At 38.2% G+C, this 25,323-nt stretch overlaps 3 protein-coding genes across 5 annotated transcripts in view; all 3 read right to left on the bottom strand.

The window, feature by feature from the left end:
- LOC143366286 (annexin B9) overlaps positions 1–25,323 on the bottom strand; it is a 171,661-nt gene that overhangs the window by 101,012 nt on the left and 45,326 nt on the right. The window lies entirely within an intron of this gene.
- On the bottom strand, positions 13,001–19,525 carry Cahbeta (carbonic anhydrase beta). Of its 3 annotated transcripts, none has more exons than XM_076830548.1 (5): positions 19,389–19,525; positions 18,233–18,457; positions 15,331–15,518; positions 14,377–14,568; positions 13,001–13,791 (listed from the first exon to the last, which is right to left on the bottom strand). In XM_076830548.1, the coding sequence occupies exons 2-5, from the start codon at positions 18,291–18,293 to the stop codon at positions 13,582–13,584; spliced, it is 651 nt and encodes a 216-aa protein (XP_076686663.1). In that variant the 5' UTR covers positions 18,294–18,457; positions 19,389–19,525; the 3' UTR covers positions 13,001–13,581. The 3 variants fall into 3 exon arrangements, with proteins under 3 accessions (XP_076686663.1, XP_076686662.1, XP_076686664.1); XM_076830547.1 differs by having other exon boundaries at positions 18,233–18,317; positions 19,389–19,523; XM_076830549.1 differs by lacking the exon at positions 19,389–19,525 and adding an exon at positions 18,538–19,373.
- Positions 20,254–23,362, bottom strand: Raga-b (Ras-related GTP binding A/B). Its single transcript, XM_076830600.1, has 7 exons — positions 23,053–23,362; positions 22,847–22,952; positions 22,646–22,745; positions 22,191–22,575; positions 21,902–22,117; positions 21,299–21,414; positions 20,254–21,233 (listed from the first exon to the last, which is right to left on the bottom strand). The coding sequence occupies exons 2-7, from the start codon at positions 22,856–22,858 to the stop codon at positions 21,142–21,144; spliced, it is 921 nt and encodes a 306-aa protein (XP_076686715.1). The 5' UTR covers positions 22,859–22,952; positions 23,053–23,362; the 3' UTR covers positions 20,254–21,141.

The following is a 25,323-nucleotide window of genomic DNA, read 5'->3' as shown; positions in this document are numbered from 1 at the left end:
ATAGCCACACGTTGCGCCACGATCGCCCCCCCCCCCCCCCAGTAAAATATGCTCCCGATCGGGCCCCCTTTAGCGTATCGGCGACGTACCTACTTTAAGCCGCATTTACGGACGAGCGCAAAGGAAAATGTCACCGCACGATCCTAGGTGGAAGGTTGCTAATCTCTCGGCTCTCATCCGTCTCCTTATGTCAGCTTCGCGTGTTAGATGCGTGCACAAGTGAAAGCATGTCGGCAGGCCCATGCAGATGGCATGAAATTGACGAAACGAACGATTCGACGGGTTTTCCAGAATCATCGAATCACCGGAGCATCGTTTCACCCCCGCCTGGCGAGAAAGGAGACATTTGGATAAGGGACCAACCGGCCCCGATTTCCGGGGCAGTCCCCGGGACAGGATCTGTGTGAGCGGTAACCTTTGTCCTCGATTTGGTCCCCAATTCTCAATTTAAGGTAATGACTTCTCCCCGATTCTCTATTTCTTCTTTAAAGTTACAAAATTAGGTTAGGTTGAAAAACAGTCTCCGACTGAACTTCGCATTTGCTTTTGTCTTTGTTTTCTTTCTTTCTTGTTTATTTGCTTGTGTTGCGCAGTAAAGACGTTTAATGATAATGATAATAATCAATATGAAACCGAAGCCACGAGTTTGCTATTAAAATTTTACTAATTTGGCAACAGTGTAACCAAGTGTACGAGGAGTGGTCCCAAAAAAATCTCATGTTCCCGGAAACTCCAAGAAAAAAATGGCCACCTTGAGTTGGACCCAACCTGTATGTACACTATGCTACTTCTGTTACTTATTACATATTAGTGTCAGTTCCAGTGGCGGATTTAAGGGAAAAGGCCCAGGTGGCAAACGTTCTGGGACACCCTGTATACATAACATAAATTACAAATAAATTTCCGCGCGCGTGGTATGACAATTATGGGAAACAAAAGAAATATAGTGTTTGGATAAAATCATAATTTTTTTTTTTTGGAAGATGGGGCCAGCGGAGTGGGGGCCTTCTGGGCAGGGGCCCAGGCGTCGACTGCTCATCGGGCGCCCGTTAAATCCGCCACTGATCAGTTCTTTATGAGTAAGAATTTTAGATCTTAACAAGATCAAGATCCAATGTAAATGTACCTATGTGAATGAAATTATATTATGGGCCGAATACTGCCCCCTCATCGGCAGTCTAAGGGTTGATAAAACGCCATCGTCTGTGTCAAGTATGCGACTTACACTGGCTGTGCCTACCTTTTGGAAAACATCACATTCAATGAGAAACTGAGCAAATTTCACAGTTTTCGAAAGCACAAAATTTTACGTATCTGTTACTCAAAATATTCTTGATCCGATAGATTCGAAGATACGTCGCGACGATTATTGGAATACAGATATCCTGTGTCAGTACCTTTGTTAAACTCATTCATACGCAGTGTGCACCGCGATACACTGCGTATACAGAATTTTTAGAAAGTTTTATGTCCCGTTCGGCTTGGAAGATAATTGATTACGAGGCTGATTTCATACGAAATCGTAGACGTGCACAGTTGCGATCATTCCTTTAAAACCGTGGCTGCCATCATTAATATTAAATCAAGAGGATTTTGTATTACCCCTGAACAAACGTTGCACAATGATGGCCAAAAGAGAGTTTAAAAGCTAACGGTAACAAGGGTGCCATAATTTCGCGAAAAGGAACTAAACACGTTAGCACATCAGAATCCCCAGCAGACCAGTGATACTAACATGGTAAACAGTATCTCCTGTTAAAGCTACTTTACATAAAAAGATTAATAATTATACTGCCCCCTTACTGAATCTAATTGATACCGGAAAATAAACAGGTTAAAAGTTAAATTGCCATCCCCGAATACGGTCACAAATTGACCACATAGCATCTGTTATAACAAAAGCAGTATTTAAACTAATTGTATAATACGTCATTATTAAATCTTGTTTATATGTGCGGAAAAATTATGTACCTATCTATACCTATACAAAGTAATTTCACCAAGTAAGTTACGATTTCAGATTCTTTTAAATTTATTTGATTACCAATTCTAATAATCAGCTTTTTCTTAAAATCAACTAATAACACCTCTTGAAGATTTTCTAAACTTCTTGTTACTCTGCACCATGCTATGGTATTACTTACTTTGCACCACTTTCAAAACATGCTGAAATCTGTTTTTTAATACATAATCCAGAGTTGACTCACAAGTATATCGTGGTGATATCTGTAATATTGGTTTCCATGCTGTGGCATTTATTTTTCTCCGATGTTACAATATACCGTGAACATACAAATAGAAGTTAGGTGACGGACAACTGGCTTTAATTTATTTTGTACCTATTCCAGTGTTAACAATCTTTCAAAATAAAGTCTCAGTTAAAAATTTAATTAAATGTTTCGAGGGTTATTTGGAAAAATTTCTTCAATCTTTACACATTCTTTCTCGAATAAAAAAGTTAATTTTCAGTTTAAATAAATAAAGTTTATGTTAAAATACGTTTTCTATGTTTTCCTTTGTGCATCTTTCGTTTATGAGGGATTTATTATACCAATATTGTGGTGGTGGGTACAGGGTTAACTTTGCACCAAAGTAGAATACTGTGTAATACACACCAGTTGAATAATTTCATGCAAATTATGGTGTACACAGTCTCGATTAAGACTAAATAACAGAAGGTGAATGATTCCAGATTTTATGAATTTTTTAAAAACAAACTTTTCTTACGTAGTGTACAGACATCTGAAAAATTTGTGAAAAATGACTTGCAGTTTAAGGCGTATAAAAATATCAATTTCAAACTTTCTTTCGCGCATATGCAAGATCAAAATTTTGTGGACCATGAAGGAAGGCGGAGTGTGACTTTAAAGACTTTCTACAATTAGTGTAGGTATATGTGCGGCGGCGAACTCTATTGTCAAGCAAGCGTTCCCGAAACGTATGGAAAGATGTTTCATAACAATTGGACTGTTCACCGGCAGAATCGTGGTACGGCACATTCGTGAGTTCGTTGCACCGGCTGGCGTTGCAACATTTTATAATTACGCCGTGGCTACGCCACCGTTACGTTCTGCGAGTGGCGCGCAAAAATAAACGATATCATTGGGGGACATTCGACACAGCGCAGCGCGCTGGCGGGAATTGGCCAATTGCCGCTGATCTACACAAATACGATCATGTTTTCTCGATACGAACAGTAGCGAAGCGAAACAACGAGCGCGAGTCCTTCGGCTGCTTGCAACGTCCCGCGCTGCAAGGACTTATCAAGGACGTTCTACATATTTCGTAAAAAAATATCAACTTCGATCGCCATTCTATTCCTCGCGGCATATAGCTTCTCTATCGCGTGATTCAATGAACTTTGGGCTCTGATATATTCTTGGAAAATGATATTTTCCTTGGATGCAAAGAGTTTGAATTTTTGTTTATGATCAATGTTAATGACACCGTCTTTTTTTAAAAAAGAATTTTAGAGGTTAGTGTTAATGGTTTCCCCCTCTTCGTTTTCATTATTAGGTCGTTGCAAGGGTTCGTTCGCTTTATTGCACCGAAATCATTATCGAAAGTAAAAATATATTAGGGGAGAGAAGGGCAGATTGTAAGAAAGTTTTCACAGTTTTTTCTCGCAAGTGTTTTCCTCAATCAGGAAATAATTTGCGTGATTCACTACTTACATACGTGGTGAACTAATTGCGTGAAAGTGCGTGACAAAATCTCGGACACTTAGACATCTAGCTTGATCTTAAACAATTCTGAAGCTTTGTTACAATGTGCCCCAGTCCCGGGGTAAATTGTAACACATCTATTTTGTCAGCTCAGGTTAGCTGTCAATGTCAAGTTTTTCTTACATGAATATTAAACGGCGAGAAGCAAGAAATAAAGCTACAATTAAATTAATAAGAAATGAGTTATTAGTTTATATTAACAGGAACATGGAATGCAGGAACTCTTACAGTTACTTTGTAAAAGATAATTCCTTGATACTAAAAGCACAAGCTAACAACAAGTACACTTGGGAAAAATAAGTAAAATAAAAAACTAAATCTGTACTTTTTATTTTCCTAAATTTCCCTGAAAATACTATATTTTTTTCAAGATTCCATAAAAATACTAAATCCCCGCCCCAAAGGTGGCAAAGACCGCGCGATTGCCTGGTAGACCCGCGGAAACACTTTTACTCCAATGAGAACCGTACTCGAGTATCGTTAATAGAAGAGGAGCAACTTAAAATTTGCTAAAGGATACATATGGAATCCTGCTGGCGTGCGGCGTGATCTTATATTCCGCTACGCGAACAAGTTTATTATCTGATGATCAGATAATCACGAGCAAGCATGGACGAAAGTAAACGGCGAGTTGGAACCAAAAATATATCTGTGCCAATAATTTTGTGAGTCACTGTACCTATAAGGAGAACGACAGCCTCCGGATGTTATTTTCGGAGAACTCTGCGCGCATTAATTCACGGAACGTCAGAGAAAGGGCGATGCGAGTGGGCAAGGGAAAGAATGGTGGGGGGGGGGGGAGGGCGGAGGTTTCGTACAGGTTGCGCCACGATTATACAGTTAAACGTTGGCCTAACGGTCGTGCCCAGAATTTCGGGCATTTGACGGGCGGCGAATAGGCACGCACGCGGTACACGGGCCCCGATGACGGAACCTACACCTTGACATTCGACCGACAAATAGAGAAAATTGTGTCAAACTCACACTGTTCGTGACTTCCTCGACCTAAATCCAGCGAGGCGCATTAGTGGGGCCCAAAGGGGGGAAACGACGAAACGAAAAGGAGAGAAAAGGCGCAAAGGGCAATGGTTCGTAAATGCTCTCGCGTGGGGAATATTTTTTTGCCCCTTATCCCTCCCCCCCCCAGCACCTTTTTTATTTAATTAGAGACACGAGGGGATCGCGGAACCATATGGGTCTTTTTAATGCTTCGACACGTGTATTTACAGCTTTATGTACTGTTTATCTGGGACTCACTTTTACTCGAGCATAAAACGGGCCTGAAAACGGGCACACTGATGGACACGTAAGGATTCACCTCTGGCAGGGCCACTGGGACAAAGATCCTCCTCTCGTTTTTTGTGTCACTTCTTCAACCACTTCACAGGCGAGTTAATATTCTGTAAGTAACAGGAGTGTAATTTCTGTCAAAACCGTTGACATTTGGCATATGAAAATGGCGGGGATGGCGAAGAGGAGCACACAGTAACGCACCATGAGCGACACATAAGTATGTATAGGTAGAAAGGTGATTAAGAGAATGTTAAAAATTGATATTTTTACGTATGTGTATAAATGGGTTTAATATTGGATTCTGATTATCATGTTGGCATCATTCGTTTGCCGAAGGGGTTCTTGTACTATTGTACGAGAAATTGGAAGCAAAAATTGACTGACCCACATTTTTGTGAAATTGCGGTAATAGTAATAGTGTGTTCCAATGGGCTGTACTAATCATATAAAATAGAACAAATTAATTTTTTTCGATGTGGGTTAGTCCGTTTTTGCTCTCCATGCCTCATATGTCGTATAGAGCGAGGAATATATAGTTCCTTTTTATAAAATCGTGGTCATTTTATCACTTTTGAATTTTATTTTATTTATCTCTTAAAGTCCCTTTTGTTAAACACTGTGTATTAGGGGATACTAAATAGAAAATTCATCACGATAATTGAACGTCTGATACTATAATTTTCTCCCGAAGTACGTAAGACTGATCTCTCACTATTCTCATTATTACTTTCATTGTTACTTTCGTTGCGATCTAAAACCTCTCTTTTATTTTTCCAATTACTCCGCCCCACTCACTGAACGCCACCGTACACGTTTCACTCAGATTCTACATATCGATTTTAAATAAGACAGTAAATTTTTAATCAACCTCCCCAAAAATCAGCACAGCAACCACTGCCAACTAACTTTATGTTTAAAATTCGAATCTTCAAGATCTCACGAATTCCTCTGTTCTTATCACTCTTTGAATCTTCAATAGTAAAAGAATATTCATTATGTGCGCTGGAGAATATGGAGAATTTTCAGGGACAAATAAAAACACCAACGAAACAGAAACCAGGAGACCTTAAATTCGTCTTCTTTCTTAGGATTCGAAAGTTTAGTTCCGGCTTCGACCTCGCGATGGTCAGTTAAAAAGTAAATTGCCTTCTGCGCAGTAACAATATCAACGCAAGTAGACCAAACATTCAACACAGTTTTCGCACATCATAAGCTAGATATCCTTTAAAAAAAAAAAAGAACTCAACTATTTAGTCCACGAGTGAATCATAAGAAAAGGAACCGGCAGCGCCATCTGGAACATGCGAGTCCTTTGCTTCTTTCGGCATCGGGCAATGGTTTGTCAAACGCGCTCTCGATCGGATTGGCATTTTTGGTATCGGCTGACAATCGAAGCGCGGGAGACAGTAACGATGTCACGATTTCGCACGATCTCCTTTTTTTTTTTTGTTCTTTCGTTTTAGACCGGTCGAAGAAAAAGAGTGCACGGCCAGTGGTGTGTGTCGAAGCGTAACACGCTACAGCCCCCGATGGCATTACTACTTCGTTACGCTCGTGTATTTTTCCGAATCCGTATTACACGAGCGCTGTGCTTCGCGGCGAGGAAGGCCCGTCGACCGTAGAAAAATTAACGACGTCTTAGCCGCGTAATTAATTAACCTACCAAGTAAATTCGTACGACGAGCATGATCCAATCCCTTCTGCGAAAATCGTTTGATCGAATGCGCGGCAAATCGACCAAATGGCAATAGGAATATTTTTCTGTTCGGGACGGAACAAACGACCAGTCTTTACGAAGTTAAGAACTCGAGAGTCTAATAATATCGGGCACGACTTCGAGTTTAGAATTTTGTTGCTGAAAAATAGCATGATTTTGTATTATTCTGAAGGTTCAAATCATTTCTTTGGGACTTATAAAGACAAATATCGAGAAGGTGGGGGTGGTCATTGCGAGGCAGTTGCTTTAAGATAATTTAACAAATTCTGTTGCAGTGTCTTGCTTGTTTCTGTTTACGAACAGAATCGCAGATATTTAGCTGTCTTTGTTTAAATAGTAGTTTAAAATCGCATCAACTGCTTGGTTACTAGCGACAGCTACTTACAGTAAGTTTTTTTCTGTAGGGAGGGGGTCAGCTATTTTATCAGATTATAGTATTTTCTTTAATAATTTGGATCGTTTAAGAATTCTATAAGGTAGTCTATCTTATCTTTGTCGAAATTGTCCTGCAGGGGTGGGGTGATCTTATGGCGGCCGCGATACATTCTGTATTTAGCACAGAATAGTAATAGGTGTTCCACTGTAATTACAGCATTACAATTAGTACAGATGGGTGCCGGGTCCTTGGCTACTTAGTTGTATACGAATGGGTTGTTTTTGCGTGTCCGGTTTTGAAATTTAGCTTTGTTAATATAGAGATTCTTGAAAATAGGTACTGTATGCACAACTGTGTCAGATGAATTAATTTATGGCATCCTCTATCGAATATATTTTTAATCCATTATTGAGGAATACAATCCCGGCCATTATTTACTATCCCGGGATTTTTTAAAGTCTGTATCGGGATTCCGGGACTAACCCCGGAATTGGGTAATAGAAAATTTCAGTACTTAAAATGATTTATTATGTGTTAAAGTTTAAAATCTTCATTTAACGCAAACAAACTTACTTTCTATCATTAGTCTGAAACATAAGCTAAAATCATTTTTAACAATAAAAACAGTAGATCGATAAAGATTAATAAACTCTCAATAAGTAGATAATATCAGTAAACCATTATGAGGATATTTGGAAATGCGAACTAAGAAACAGCAAAGCACCTAATGTACATGTCTACAGTGTTTCGACTTTACGTGGTCAAACAAGTTGCGATTTGCGACTCGCGCGATTTCGAAATAGCGGGAGTGAGAATATCATTCTAAAAATAAATATAGTTTAGCTAGTTATATGCGACTTAATATTATTATTTAAATAAATCATTATTATTATTATTATTATCCTTATTATTATTATGAAATGGCTATGTTTATTTATTTTGTTTATTTTTATATTTTTCAGGTGTTCATGAAGTAAATCACATTTTTAAAAAATCCCGAAATTCTCGGGATTAGTTATATCAAATCCCGGGATTTTTGGAATCCAAAAAACAGCCGGGATATTACTTGTAAGCAAAAGAAAGTACTACGTGGTCTCTAATGAGACATGTTACATTACCAATTTATAATTCACAGCACAATGGCATTTTTCCTAAAAAAAAATAGGGTCCCATTTGCAGAAGTTTCATTCCACACTTTTGAAATAACACCGCCTTCAGGGTGTACCATCACTAACGAACTAATAAAATTTTTCCCAGTTCGCATTGCAGAGGCATTGTTCGATTTCGTTTCCGTGGAGAGCATAGAAATTTAATCATGGAGCCATCCCTTTACATTTGGGCCTTTACCCAGTTCCTTGAGATTTTCACAGGCCCACTGTCGGGCAATATTTCGGTGAAACTCGTTCCGCCCATTTACAGAACAATGGCAAAAACGGACGCGGAAGCGGCGCGTTGTGGAATTGCGGTGAACAGAGGGTTGAAAGACGACCGATAGCTTCTCTTTCGACTTCCTGGTTCACCTGAGGAGCACCCCCCGTGGCTCTAGCTATCCTAGCCCGGCCACAGAACTGCGCAAATTGTCTGTCGATCCGGTGCAGTAAACAACATTGTCCCCCGCGGGCCAGGTAAACGGACTCGAGGGCTACCGTGTACCCGAATTTCGCAACCGAATCTAATTTAAGGGTGACATCGTTCACGGAAGCTCGTCGGCGTGTGCACGCTTTAAAACGCCTGTTGCGATTCCGTCCTGGGTAATTCCGTACAGGTGCTCGACAGGGAGGGAACACTTCTTATGGTCAAACTGACAAAGGAAACGGTCAATCCAAAAATTCTGTCAATCCGAAAATTCTGATTTCAATGAACCTTCGTGTGCGTGTAGAGCATATTGTAGTATGCAAAGAGCAATTTTCTTCCTGCGGAATCTCACTCTGAAGGGGTGCAATCACCCCTTAAAGTTATCGCGGTTTTTCGTTTTTTTAATTATAACTTTGCACCGGTGCGAAGTAGAACAAAACTTTAAGTATAAGAACTGTTCAGTTTTTTATACTCTATTAAACTATCGAAAGAAACATACAGTTATATTTAAGAAAACGAAAAAGCACTATGACTTTGAGGGTTGATTTCACCCTTTCAGAGTGAATTTCTCCAGAAAAAATGTCACTTGCATGCTTCAACGTGGTCTATATTCACAGCGAGTGGCATTACAATCAGAATTCTCGATTTGGGAACGTTTCCTTGTGGGTACTTCTTCCCTGCTGGCCATGTTTAACTTTCTATCTTTGATTCTGGAAAGCTCCGTTTAGTCGGACAAAAGTTGCCAGCGGTCTGGGAAAAGTAAAGAAGCATTTGGAGAGGTAACCAACACTGTGTTTGGCTCGGAAGATAAAGTCAACTGTGCGTTTTATTTCTTTGTTTGGTAGACAATATTTTCTTTACTGTCGTTCGTTAATGTAATAAACATGCATTCTTCGGAGTGTGAGGACGAGATCCGTACGAGAAGAAATCATTTTGTACGTGCATATTGCGAAACAATAATTTACAACAAAATAGCTACCACGGAAATATGAAACTTTCATTTTTCACATAAAATTTTTCAACATTTTTTTTTTTTTTTAATATAAACTGGGAACAGAGCATAAAATAAGAAAAGATCACGATCCTACTTAAACAATATATCTTAGAATAAACCATGAAAAATTGATGTCAATGTGTTCATTTTTAGATCTTGATAAATCTTGACAACGACAAAACAGTGTCGTATTAATATTTTGTTATATTAATATTTTGCGATGATTTCAGTGTTGTTTGACTCTTTGAAGAATGCATTTTTAGTGCGTTCGTACAGTGTAATAAAAAATAGCTTCCTTTTCCACGTGGCACAGTGATTTTATTAACCGCAGAAATGTGCACGACGTAGGTTCATAGATAAGAATCTTGGGTTTCTCTTACACCGCTGTATGATAAGCTTGATTTTATTCGCGTAAACATAAAAACACTTCTTGGAGCTTACAAACCTCAGAATATGTTTCAATTTGTTCAAATTATTCGTTACGAATAACTTTGAACGAAATTGAAAGAGTTTGAAATAAAAGCATACAGTAGCTGTTGCGTGCGGTAAGACTTCATATTAACTACTTCTGTCTATTTGTAAATAAGAAAGGCACCATTCAATGGTAAATCGTTAAAAGAAACATAAAACTAGAGCCTCCCATACTTGTCGAAAATTCATTGGAAGTACAAAGAGCTTGGAACAAAAGGGACCATTACAAACTGAAGTATTTGAGGAGTCTGAGATGCGCGGGTGTTTAATTATCCTAAAAGACGATAAAGGTTTCGCAGAACATTTAGCTAACAATAAGCAGATAACAAAATTACTTGAAAACTTATTTCTTATTTCTATAAACTTATTTAAAATAACGTTCGTCGGTGGAACCAAGCACTGTTAGCTCGACAAAAACTTCTCGCTCCCGTTGGTAGGAGAAGAGTTTGCACGATTTTACTTTTTAATGTACGCGCGTACATCCCATGGTGTATTTGAAGCGCGCACTCAGTCCCACCGTCATAGATACCGGGGAGTAATCCAGGCCAGTGTGCCACCATGACTCGCGGGGTCCGAGGTACGAGATACCAACGGAAAGGAGAAGAAGGACGCACGGTATGTCTCCCGAGACCAAAGTAGATTGTTTGATCCCGCGCCTTCCGGTTCGCGGCGACCATGCTGTACACAGCGCTCGTCACAGTCCTTAGACCGGCCTAACCGGCCCAACTCAACGATTCGCCTAGAAAAGAGAAGCGAGTCCTCTTCACTTTTACCGCGAAACACACTGAAAAGCGCGAGCTACTCGAACCGTTTTTCGCGCATAGCTACGGGATCTGGGGATGCCTGGCTGCTTCGTAAAGGTACTAGCAGCAAACACGAGTATGTACGTACTTGCGCAGCTGTTTGTTGATAGACTATACAGGATGTAGATCCTGATGCGCGCAATTTTTAAGGGGTGTCCGAAGTGAAATCGCTCGAAAATCAAGTACTTTTTTGCGAATTAATTACAGGAACACGAAAGCAAGCACGGACTTTTCCTTTTACACAATGTTTATTACTATCGCGTATAGTAAAATAAATTTTTTTTGCTTACATATCTGTTTTACGAATGGCGCCACACGAGGTTCATTATACAGTGGCTCAGAAAAAGTGTCTTTGGTCTTGCCTTGATATTCAGCTTAAAAATAAAGACACAACGGTTTCGTTGGAATATGTTTCTCCTAGATTTTAGAACCTGTAATGTTGGAGGGGAAAAGAGAATCTGAAAATTTTGAGAAAAAACCTTTTTCAGTCTTTTTCAGACCCCTGAAAAAAGAATTGAACCAAAATTATTAAAATAGCGATTAGGAGAAGGCGATTTGTCTAATAAATTTCGATTTTCAGAGTGCACAGAGGGCTGTTTTATTATCTCAAATTGCTTTTACACTTTGTGCTGAGGTACACTTCAAAAGGGAGTATATTTTGAACATGCTGTAAAAATTTCAAGTCCATCCTAACCTCGGTTTTTTCACAATCTGGGCAAAACCGCAGAAAAAATGGCTACACCTCAGACGACTGTAGCAGCGCCATCTACATGTATATATTATCAAATAATTTTTTTTACAGTTTATAGTATTAATAAACATTACCGAAACGTACTAGTCACAATTTGTATTCATCTCTTTGGGATTAATTTGCAAAAAGAGTACTTCATCTTCGAGCGATTTGACTGCCTACTTAGCCCTCGTAAGTTTCTTTTAACGTTTTAAGCTGAAGTGTTAAAAGTATCCGTTTTTAAACAATTTTTGTGAGAATATAAGGTTTGATGAATGTACGCAATATGAGAATTTCAATCTAACGTACGCTTTGATGTGCTGTGTTATCCTTGGACATGTCATTTTGGTAAACATGGTGAGAAATACACAAAATTCGAATTTTATTAATTTTTTATACTGTTGATTTGTTAAAAAGTTAGCATGCTTTTGAAGAAAGAAGAGTAATAAGATACGCGCAAATAGAAATCCTTTCCCTTCGAAAGGATTTTCGAAAAATCATGGAGGAATAAAAAAATCCGAGAGTGCAAATCTAGAGAATGTTATTATGAACATAAAGATAAAAAATCAAATCTATTGGATAAATAGTTACCGAGTATTTCCGAGGACATATTCAAGAGAACCGATTGTGGGGAAAAATGGCCGCCTCACAGCCGAAGAACTGTTGAACTACTTATTTCTTAAAATAGTAAACTCTAAAAAAGTGGAAACAAAAATTGATTTTTTGTTCAATTTCTCCTACATTATAAAATAATTGGCGATTATTTATTAAAGCCTGTTTGCTTAAAAATTATTTCTATTCGCTGTTACTGCATATACAAAACTGATGGAAAGGCTGTTCTAAAATTTCCTGAGTTTGTCTTGTTATTATATTTCCATTTTCTGAAATTCCTGTTTTTGTACCTGCGAATAAAAATCATTTCAAGTCGGTTAGACTCAAGGAGACCAGCGGACTTGCGGGAATAAATCCGCCGTTGATTTTATTTTAATTTAAAGGACAATATCTTGGAAATAGATAATATAAAAATATTTTGCAACAGGTGCGAATACCTGTAGTATGTTGCGTCAATAAATTGACTCGAACGTCCAATACCGTACTTATCATCATCCTAATTCTACACCTTGGTTCGTTGTTTTGCTTTCTCTTTCGGGAGTGGCATGCTCTAGTTCACCTGGCCACGAAACCGTCCATCCGTCAGTACGGTACGTCCTCCGCCTCTTGTTTCTCGGCTTGAATTTTGCGCGATTCACGCGCAAAGTATACCGATCCAAATCGGTGGAAAGCCAGCTGAATCGTTAAATGAATCGAGACAAGGATCCCAAGCGGAGAAACAACAAATATATTTTGTACTGTTACAGAGCTGGGTATATACAGAGTTATATAAATCGTGAAAAATATACTTTGTATACAATATACAATATGTAAAATATTATACCATTTATATACGTCCAAAAATAATATTTCACTTATTATTCTATCATTCGTTTAGAAGGGAAAAATAATTTCCTCCCGCGTAGTATTTGTTGCAAACATACGCCACGCAAGAATTCGTATATAAATAACAATATGATACACAATGGAATACCCCTGCTATACACCATGTATTACTCGAGATAAATCTACGCCAAGCATACCTACTTATTATAAATACTATTGACAGCACCGTAGTCGTCTATTTTGTGCAAACAAGTTTGTAATATGAATCTCGATGAAAAAAAAGGGATAGAGAATTCACTACTTTCACATCCAGGTACATTATGTGGTCTTCAATAGGACGAACATCTAAGCCCGTAGTTACTCTACGATCGAACATTCTTGACGAATTCGAGGAATTGATCTTGCTCAGTCTTGATCCCTAAAGTTACGAGATATTTTCTCCTTTGATAAGCGAAACCATTTAAGAATAATATTTCTTAATCTCCCCGAGCAAGAACGGTTCGTTTGTTTCGTTTATTTCGAGGAATCTTTTGTTCGCCCTACTGAAGTAATAAATGTCGCCAGTATAAATATCGAACCACAGCGCGTGAATGTGTAGATCGTGCCTTTCCAGACGTTTCTTTAGAAACCCGTAGGAAGCTACGTTTTGCAGTTGCTGGAGAGTATTAATCTGAAATTAAAAACGATATTTCTACGTTGAAAATAAATTACACTTGGCGGATAGATCTGTTGTAAATATTACCCTAATCGAGTGTTCGACAAGATGAACTTGGTTACAGAAACCGTATCAATGAATTCACACGTTCACACATCCGAGATTGTACATTAATTAATTCTACCACTAATATTCATTACACGTTATTATTATCACACATAATCGCATATATCTACAATGTCCCAGAAAATAATGATTTATTTAAATTCGTTTTGGACAATCAAATGGAGTAAAAAAGTCCCATAAACAGAGTGTCAAAAACGCAACTATAATAAACTAGATACTATCAAAGGTACTACCAAAAATCTCAATACACGTATAAGGTCTTTTAAGCGATACAGTTAGAGAATAAGAAGTGTGTACTTACTAAAGCGTGTATTTTGAAAATGAACACTTCTTAAAATATACGATTTTTATAAAAATAATAACTGCTTCCATCAAAGTGAACAAAAAATGGGCTGAAAATGTCCCTAGAGTCAGGCGCCAGGAGCCGTGAACGTGTTAAATTTCAATTAATCTCGCTCTCATGCTTATACTGACTTGTGACAATTTGTCCTCTATAGCAAATTTATCCTCGGGGTCGATGTAAGCCACGAACTTCCGTAATGGCGTCTCCGCTTGGAAGAGTATCGGCTGATGGAAGCCGGTGACTTCGAGCTGCTGAAACTTCGCCAAGCTGCTGCTAGCGTGTGCGCACAGCCACGCTCTTAATGGTGATATCCTCCGATTTGCCTGCAAACCAAATATTACTCTGAAGTCGACAAACGAATCAAAATAAAGTACACTTAACCGGATCACCGTGTTATAAATGTAGGGTATTGTAGTGGACTATACAATAAACACTTTTTCTTAGTTCCATTTTGCTATATGACGTCATATAAAGAAGTTACAGACTTTTGAGAATAAAGACCTCTCACTACGCCTCGCCTCGTCGCAACTTCTTTTAGCACTCACACCTAGGCTCGCGTCGTCTCTAATTTTTCCGTACCTGAAGTTAAGGTGCGTATCGAGTTTGCGAGGCTTCCCCGCGAGGTCTCTTCTTTATCTGAGCTTGCCTCGCTTTATGTGTTTGGTCAGTTGCTCAGAGAACATCTTCCTGTGCGGTGGCATTGCCTCCACTACGCCTCGCCTCGCCTCTCTTCCTCAAAATATTCTCAAGAATCAAGAATCCGTGGCTCAGAGTCGCGCCGAGGCGAGGCGCAGTGTGAGTCGAATTGTCAAACTACATAAGAAAAGCATGGGAAGAATAAAATGAGCCGAGGCGTAGTGAGAGCCTGCTTTTAGATGCCTGAGCGCCTGGAGATAGGCAGCCTGCCTCGCACCTGCGCACGCACGCCGCTCTGACTCCCACTTCTGTACCAACTTATTGTCGTAACTCATACATAGTTTAAAATTTTAAAGCATCGCAAGCTATGCTCGCATTAACAACAGCGTTTTCATCGCGCTTCAAACGGATTCATGCTGTAGGGGATTAAGTTGATCACTGATGCTTACTTTAGACGCAAATTCCTCGTCCCGCAGAGCGTACAACAAATTCATGGCTTTGCAGTCGCTGTGCCCGCAAACTATAACATGCCTTATGTCGTTTACTACGCAGCCAAGCTCTAAAGCTGCCGGCTCGCACATGGTCAGCTCGTCCACGAAATGCTGAGAGTGAGGAACAACGTTGCCGGCGTTCCTGACTGAAAAATAAAACGGGAATAAAATCGATGGTATTTTAGCGTTTTGTAAAAGATCACTGCGACTAACAGTACCCCAAATTGGCTATTCTCAAATTGAACACCTTCCACCCCCGTTACCAATGTATCGATATAAGAAATTTGATTACGCCGCCTATCTTATACAAAGCGTTAGCAGCTCTTCTTTGGAAAACTGTTAAGGACTCGCCTATACTTCTTCCAATAAAGTTTTCTACTTTGATGGGGTTATTATTCCCCACTCAAAGTTTATCAGACATATAGTGACATCAATGGCGCTTAATGGCCTAAATGAGCTCCAGAATATAAAAACAGATCTTCACCGTTCTCTCAAATAATTTCTAAAAAATCAGCTTACGATATTTTCATAATTGTTACTTCTACTCGTTGGATACTAAAAATACACAAATACTGTATACATTAAATCCTCGTTATGAGCCCGACAAACGGGGCCGGCGGCGGGCTCGTAGCGCGTTGTGGACACTAAATAGTCCGCGCGGCCAATGGCGCGAGTGAGAAAACACAGGAGCGAAAGTTCCCCCACTCTCGTCCGAAGGATTCCAAGAAATAGTGGGGATAGTCGTCGGGCTTTAAACGCGTAGAAACGGGCTCATAACAAGGATTTACTGCACTATTTCATTTAAAAAATATTTGAATCGTCACCCGTAACCCCTATAAATAAAATTAACCTGGTAATGAAACCACCTGTTTGTGTGGCACAGTGAGCCTCAGAAAACTTTCAACTATAAAAATATGAATTTTGTGCTATCCCCAACAATTTTCGAAAAATCAGCTTATAACACTTTATGTGAGGCACCCTCATATGTTGCAATATGTGTAGCATCCCCAGAGATCTCCATGAAATTTAGAGGATTGAATCTAGGCATCGAATGATGAATATTTTGTGCCACAGGTGCATTTTTTATAAACAGTTATTAATAATCACTGATACGTATATAAGTTAAAGGGTGGTTGCTTCTTCGTCAGCGGGAAGTCCGAGGTTCGCATGCTGTCACCGCGAAATACTTTCTCTAATTTTTGCTTCACAAATTTAAATTTTATACTCCTTTATTTAAACATTGTATTTATTTTACACAATTGTTCGCTATATATAATATGCACGTGTATATTTATATTATATACTCATTGTAAAGAAAAATTCATATTAACCCTAAAACATAAAGGCTCGTCATTTTTACGACTGACAAAGCTTGTCATATGTATATAGGTACTAATTGTTTCAAATAGTATGTTTGTAACATAAAACTATTAAGCAAAGATAAAACTTACAATATTGTGTCGTAAAAATAAAAAGCCGGATGGAGTAGTAAATTTTTCGAACGTTTGTGTTAGAAGAATATTGATTAACGTTTGTGTTCTATGGTTAAGTTTATAATGTGCAACCTACATTGTAGCAAGTATAGGGTAAGTGCACTTAATATCGCCACTCGTAATATCTCGTGTAGTAAGTGCTGACATGTGTTAGTAATGAACTGAATTAATAAGCAAGCATGTGTAGAGATACATATACATACTACGCTGCACCGTAACTTGAGCAATGTCCTAGAGTAGAAGTATTTTAGCGATTCTTGATAGTTTACAAATTTATTCAACCGTGATAACTTTACATCACATTGGGAGAAGGTAAGTTTAAGAAGTCTATGAATGCATGCATATTTACTGGGAGTATTTAATTACTGACATGCTTGAGCAATTTAATCGGTTTCAACATTTTTATTAACGGAAACAGTTTTTTTTTGTGTCTTGACCAGCGTGTACTCAATACAGCCTAGGCATCAAGTGAGTGATTTCAGTGTGGTATTTGCTACAAATGGGGACACGAAATTTGCGGAGCTACAGAACTGACCTTCGTTTGCCCGGCATGTAAAGGCGATTGTCTAAAAAAATAATATAAATATTATGAAATTATATTGCTTTACTTTTATAATAAAGACATTTTTTAAACATAATCCCCAAAAAAATATTTGGCAAGAAAGCCCATAAATAAATTAATTAATCAATATTTCTCAGATAGGAGTGTGTTATGTGGACTTTTCCAAGATCCCGATTTTTGCTTGTCTTCCTTTTTTGTAGTCGCGATTGAAAATTTAGATTTCAACACTTCTAACCTGCCGTACATGAAACACAAACAATTTCTTTTTTATCTGAGACTAATCAGAAACATAAATATCAATTACCCTTCAATTGAGAACGATTTGAATTTGGATAGGCGAAATTAGGAGCACCACTTACATACATTTGTTACGTATTTGTGAGCGAACGTTTACGTAAAAGAGTTACAATATTTGTAAAATAAAGTTGTATAAAATTGAAATATTTGAAACAAAAACGTTGAGCGAGTATTTTTTTGCATTGGCAAGATTCAAACTTCGACTCTCTTCGCTGCCACGCAATAGACTATTTTGCAAACATTTTCAATATATCATTTACATATAAACAGTTGTTCAGTGATTAATATCATATATTTTCGAGAATATCATCATTCGGCCCCTAAATTCTCTCCGTCAAATTTCGTCAGAATCGTATTACGCCCGGCGGTATTTATTTGAGAAAGGCTGCTTTTAAGAAGCGCCCGTATTTAGGTTCGGCGTGAAAACAGTGAAATGTGCTGCCACATGAGAATGCCAAAAAAGCCAACTTCACGTCCAATTGAATAATGTCATAGTGAAGTCTCGTACCGACAAACATATCTCCAACGTTCGTTTCCGTAAATCTAGTTGGGATCATCCGGGAGTCCATGCAGGTAAAGAATACTGCCTTTGGCTGTGGTAAGAGTAACGACACAAGTCAATTACGGCAGTAATTGTTAACACGTTTTGCGCCGGTCCAGTAAAAATACGATTTTCCATATTCTCGCTTAACTGCCGGTCACGTAAAATTACGAGTTTTTTTCGATACTTTTACTAGTAAAAATAAAACGGATATTAACATTTGACGTAATCGGAGCTCAAAATGTTGCAAGTCTTCAATTAATATTTCATACCAAGATATCGAGTGCATTTTCAGATATAGCAATTTCTGTAAAATGTAATTATAAGCAAATTTCGGTAACAGATGCGGCGCGAAATACTTCAATATATATTTCCATAGTGTCAACGTTTCAATCTTTTAAATCACACTTCGCTAATGAATTTTTTAAACACAGATTTTATTTCAGGTGCAACTTTATTACAAAACGTCAACACTGAACATAAACGTATACATAACCTCCACGTGTTATTATAAAAAAGAAAAAGTGAAAACGGCACAGACATTCTGCATAATAATCAGTCGCACGAAACAGTAAAAAACGTTTGTGAATATCGATCACAAGTTGCTCGTTTCAGATGTAGTAAAATACTTTGAATTCTATTTAAAAGCATTTAAACCGTAACGAACATAACGTAAGTTTTGAAAATCTTTCGTTCGAATGTTGAGTCTGATTTTGTTTAATATCTTAAATTATTCCTGATTAATCAATACACCCAACAAGGCATAATTATCAACTCGCGCTTTCACGAGCGTTTTGAATGCACGTGTACAAATATTTGACTCCCGTTATCAGCCATTCCCTGGTTCAAGGACAAACTATTAGGGCACTATCGTAAGACACTTGATCTGTTGTGAAAATGCGTTATTCTACAAGTATTTCAATCCACACAATTGATATTTATTTTTATTAGATTTGTTTACATATTTGTATTAAATTTTGCGCGCGATTGTTGGCAAAAATGGTAATCACGATTTCTCTTAGTAGAAACGATAACTATGATTTTTAAGGCTAATGTTATGTTACCAAGAAATAGTATGTGACAACTTAACAAGAAAGAATTGAACATTACAATCTTTTCGTACCTCAGGATGATCTCGAACTTTTTGAAACTGTTTCACCATTCCTTCTCTATGGCATCTTCTATATTGCATTATACCTTTGATTATTCTATCCATAGTAACGTTTGTGAACACTCCAACTGCACTTGTCAACCTGAAATGGTGACGGTTGGTGACGGTACATAAATCCGCCATTATCAGTCGAATGGCGGGAAATTCGAATTCACTTGGGAATGCATAAAACTGACAATGAGGCCCGATTCAGACGAGCGATGCGGCGTCGCTCGTTGCGATCTCACACCGGTACATACTCATATGTATATAGAGAGATTTACACGCGACTCAATTTTTTGCCGTAGTATTGGCATATCGCACGACGCCGCATCGCTCGTCAGGGCGAATTCCACTTACGCCCAAATCGCCCGCGCCCACGATCGTAGGAATTTTCCGTTCTTATAGTAAAATGAATATCATAAATCATATGTTCCTGTTTTCGAGTCGTAATTTATATTTAAAGACTTGTATTTTCCGATAATGACCCTTTCACAGATTTCTCTTCCATATTTCAGGAGATTTTCATAAATTTTTAAACGAAAACCACGGGCACTGCGGGCGATTTGGGCGTAAGTGGAATTCGTCCTGATCGGCGCTAAAGGCTGATTCAGACACGTCCAGTAATTTAGTCTAGTAGCGAGTAATTTAGTAATTTACCGCGCGTGGACACCAAAATTTCGTCGAGTAGTTTAGTAAAGCAATGGTAAATTACTCACCACTCGACTAAGTTACTCGACGTGTGTGAATCAGCCTTAATTATAAGTCTGTTAAAATTTAGACGGAGCTTGCTCAACTTAACAGATTTCACCTCTTATTTAAACATATCAGAAACAAATCAATTTCCACGTTTCTCTTTATTCGTACAGTTAAAAAATACAGTTTAACAATACATGTTTAAGCATAATTTCTTATTATACGGCGTTTATCTTTTCAAGTATTATTAATAGATACAGCTATACATAAACTCTTATCAGTTTAATATTCGTTCCCTTATGTTACAAGTATCATAGAACGAAAATTTTGTACAAATAGCATCTATACTATCGTTTATATAAATTGAAAGATACAATCGCGAGCGATTCAGTTAATTCTAACCGTAATAGAGTAGTACAATCGCTATAATAAGTACGCTATTATAGTAAGTGAATATAACGTAGGAAAATATATGTCTTTATAACAGGCCAGAATAATTGCTGTACAGAAATGAGATGTGTGATAACATGGGATCAGGAAAGTTGCTTAACCCATGAAACCATGCATGATCTAAGAGCCAAGAAAGAGAGCATTCGCCACAAGTGAATAATGAAATATATTCACCTAGTACAATATCAATAGTTAAATTCCGAGTAGCATTGTCGGTGGACTCCTTGCATTCGTATTTATCATTGCATTCCTATGCGTTTATACATATATGTATGCATTTAGGTTTAACATCAACTAAACTATGAATATGTACGTTAAAACTCTTTTCTTTATCGGGAAATAATAAAAGCCTCTTGGAAAACTTCATCGTTATATCGTTATTGGTGGTCTATGTCACAAATTGCACATGGAAATTACGAGTTCATTGGCAAAAACTATCAATACGCGTTGATTGATAAATAAGAAAAATCTCGTATAACTGCACTTGCATTCTGGTGACTCCGTTTCAAAGTAACTCTTAGACTCAACAGTGATTGACAGCTTGGACCCGGGCGACAACGCACCTGGGCCGAACTGACTTCTATCTACTTAATGCCGAGCTTTGACTAGCACGTTCCAGTTTCTCGAAATGCTTTCGTGCGTTACGAATATTGATTAACGTTGCTGCTGACGCTGAAACATCGAGGAAAATCGTGTTACTATATATTGGAAGGAAATTTGTGATTTAGGATACTTACGAATAGCAGGATCCGACATAATAACCATCACATATGTATTCGACGTAAATACATCGATAAAAGCGGCGAAGTTCGTGTTTCTAACTTCCATACTTTGAAATTGCGCAGCCAATTTGCTAGAATTATGATTACTCGGTCATATCTTAAACTTAACTCTTCCCGGTCACACTTCCGTAAAGTTCCGCGGTGGTCACACTCGGTTCGACGGACCCAGCCGATTTTTAAACAGTAAAGGTCTGCGCACACATATCCGTTCTGTATCCGTCGTGTCAGTGGTAAGAAGAAGAGGGGCGTAGAGGGTCTCTTCTTCTTAAGGTCTGGATTAGGTCTGTGTAAGTGGTAAGAAGAAGAGACCCTCTACGCCTCTCTTCTTCTTACCACTGGCACGACGGATACAGAACGGATATGTGTGCGTAGACCTTTACCGTACGAACTGTATCAGTCCAATCGATTCCCAAAAATTATAATACACACTTTGAACATTGCAGAATATAGAATAGTCGCGAATAGAAGCTTGAAAGTTAAAAAGCGGGTCTATACGACCCAGTGTGACCATGAAGGGTTAAATTAATATCGTTATAATGTGTCTATTATCAAATTTACCTGCAACTTAACTTAAACTGCTTTATTATATTGGAGACTTTTTCAAATCGATGTACATCCCTGTGGTGTTGCCTTTGACAATAACTAATTACTAAAAATGTTGCTCTTTCGAACAGAAGTACTTCATCAGCATCAATGATGTTTGTGAATTGTTTCAAACTTTGTTCAAGCTCTTTAACATTAGGAATTAACATGTACACGATCGAAGACCATGCCCTGAATGTTAACAATTTACATGAGATTCTGGGTCCTTATAAATTGAAACGAACATGCAATTACGAACGCATACCTGTACAGCGTTTCGTCCCATATACTAGTTCTGAAACAAGTGCATTCAAGTGGCAGACTGAGCCTTTTTAAGTCTTCTTCCCTCTCTCTAAATATTATGTCTCGCTGGTCTTCTTGCACCAAATCCATCTTATGTACTAAGCAGAATATTTTCGCTTCCGGGCTGTTCTGCAGTATCGCTTCTAAGCAGCTTTGATAATAGTGCATGTCTTTATCTAGTTCCCTTGATTCTACGTCGAAAACATAAATCAGCACTTCTACGTTCCTAAATATATTGTCGCGCTGCGATGCGAAATAATTTTCCATAAATGCTTCTTGGCCACCGCAATCCCAAAGATTTAACACCAGGTTCCCGAGGAATCGTACATGACTGTGCTCAACGTCGACTGCAATTAGCGCAAAGAAATAAGAATATACGTAATACAACGACGGAAGGTTAACGTTAGTAGTACTCACTCGTTGCTCCGAGGCGACGAGTATCGCGAGCGATGTAATTGGCGAAGATAATGCTACGCATGCTAGTTTTCCCTGAGCCGCTCTTACCCATTAGAAGGACCTAAAAGAATTTATAGTTAAGGAAACGGATCGCGGAATTTAATTTAATTAAATATAAACAAGCATTACGCGTTCTAATTTCGTAGAAGTAAAAATGTTTACCTTCTTCTTCATCTTGAATTAATAATATTAAACGTAGAATTTAATCGAAGTTTATATAAATGATCGTTCCCCCGTGACAAACGATTAATCAGTCGTCCTGCCTTGCCTGTAACAAATGGAACAAATCACTGACTAATGTAACGTAGTCATCCAGTGAAACAACTTCCTCCAATTTCATTATGGCAGTATATCGCTCGCATACATACGTCAAATGCGTGGTCAAATGTCAAATTTCATATCGAGGTTATATGCGAACTATCTGATGAATCAGAAATGTAGATACGACTTTGTGACAGATAATTGAAACGCAACAGTCTTTTCATTCACGACCAAACAGTGCCAAGTACGATTAAGAACGATGTGATTGTTAAAAAAATATTGGTCGTTAGAAACATGGATTGTGATTGCTATCAATAGTAAACAGTCTTGTGATGTAGAAATTACGATTATCCTCTATTTTTCTTGCTACATAATTATGAACTGTAGTAGCTAACTTCGCACATGTTGTCACCACTCCAGCGCCACAGAGATAGTATGTGATAACAGAAAGGAACGATGGTGGCACGAATTGTTCTAAATGATAAATTAATCCTAAACAAATATATTTCTATTCTGGACTTATCAGCGCTATAGTGCGTATGAAATGCCATCTTTTTGAAATTTCGGTGTTCAGATATCGTAATATAACCGTAGCTGCATTTAATTATTCAGTTTTAATCATATTAGAAAATAAAAGGTTTGCTATAATAATAACAATCTTATATAAATATTCAAAGTTTCTCACGATTCGTGTATTTCATAGAATGAATAACAATTAAAATATTCTTTATGAATTCTAAGTATAGGTAGGTAGTATTAAGTACGTAGTAGTAAGTACATACATTATGTAGAAACTAAATTCAATGTTTGAATACAGCTGTGTTAACGTGACAACAAATCGGTCTTGGTATAGAAATTTTCAAAATTTTATTATTAACCAATCATAATTTCAAATTTAAAGATATAATCATAGATAAGCTATCGGATAGACCTAATATCTATTGTTAATTTATGTCACCACGGACGAGGTATAAGGTAGACCTAACATCTTATGGGAGTTCCTGCCCCAGGAACTGAAATATCGACTTCGTCGAACTTAAATGGTTATATCGCGCACTCTACGTTAAATAACGGTGACTTTGGGAACTATCTTCAAGTCAATTATAGAAGCCGGTAAAGTCAATAGAAGCATCGACGAAGTCTGTGATGTGACAGCTAACCCGATATAACCGCTTTCAATTTTCGTCACCAGATTGCGTAGCGGCAATAAGTAAATCCCAATACCTCGTCGATGATGGCTCCAATTCCCCGACAGACGGTAACGTACGTGTGTACCGTGGTCGAAAACGCATCGAACAAGCCACGCACCGATAAGTAAATCCGATATCTGCATTCGCGTCGGAATGGGGAAGATGACTGCAACTTTTTCCCACCCGTAACGTCATCAGCGCACGTGCCACTTGTCAACGGTGTGTTATAAAACATTAATATGTAACTACCAACTTCATACATTCCACAAATGAAAATTTCGCGCCCAAACCATTCACGCATGCGTACTCATGCAAAACCACGGCACATGCGCTAGTGGCGCCCTCTGCGCCGAGCTTTGCGGCATCTTCCCCGTTGCGATCCGCGATGCGACATCGCATCTGTTTTTCGTAGCAATTTTCATCGTATTCAGTTTAAATTCGGCTAAACTTCCGAAAACCGGTAGAAGGAATTCCACTCTGAATTCATAAAGTTGCACTCGACACGAAAATGATATTTCGAGGTATACGAGAAAATATTTCTACCTTATCACCGATAAAGTGTAAAAGTTGTGTATATAAGGGGTGTCCCACTAGATCGCATTTTTACTTCTCGGAGTACGAACATGCCATGCGAGACGTGTGGAATAAACCAAACTAATCGCACTGAACGGCAATTGAAATATATCGATTTATTTATTAGAAAGTGATATAGAAATCATGAAAAAATGGTTCAATTTTTCAGGTCGAATAAATGTGACGAATATACCAATACTGTTCCAATTATTTCAACCTATTCAATTTTTTAGAAGAATTTTAAGCATTTGAAGAATAGATGAAACTTCGAGCTACCTATATTGCTGCTTTTAACTATTTGACTTCTACAATCGGATGGGTGACAGCAAGTTATGGTGGCACAAGGGATAGGGGGTGTACCGCTACAGTTGTTCACGCTGTGTCAGTGTGCCATCCCTTCAATGGGCCCGTTAAGACCGACATCGGCTCGAACCAGTTCGAGTATCGCAACGAGCCTACATTTTCTTATGTCATACGACCGAGGCCCCTTTCTCGGTGCCATATGGCAGTTAAACCTTCGCTCAGCATTAGTCTCAATACTGTCTGTCATTTAACATTTCGAGTATTGAGTACTCTACAGAAAAATGCTGACTACATGTACATAGACGACACCCA

This window comes from Andrena cerasifolii, chromosome 2 (assembly GCF_050908995.1).
Source record: "Andrena cerasifolii isolate SP2316 chromosome 2, iyAndCera1_principal, whole genome shotgun sequence".
NCBI classification, from domain to species: domain Eukaryota; kingdom Metazoa; phylum Arthropoda; class Insecta; order Hymenoptera; family Andrenidae; genus Andrena; species Andrena cerasifolii.
This window is presented reverse-complemented; position numbering and strand designations above follow the sequence as displayed.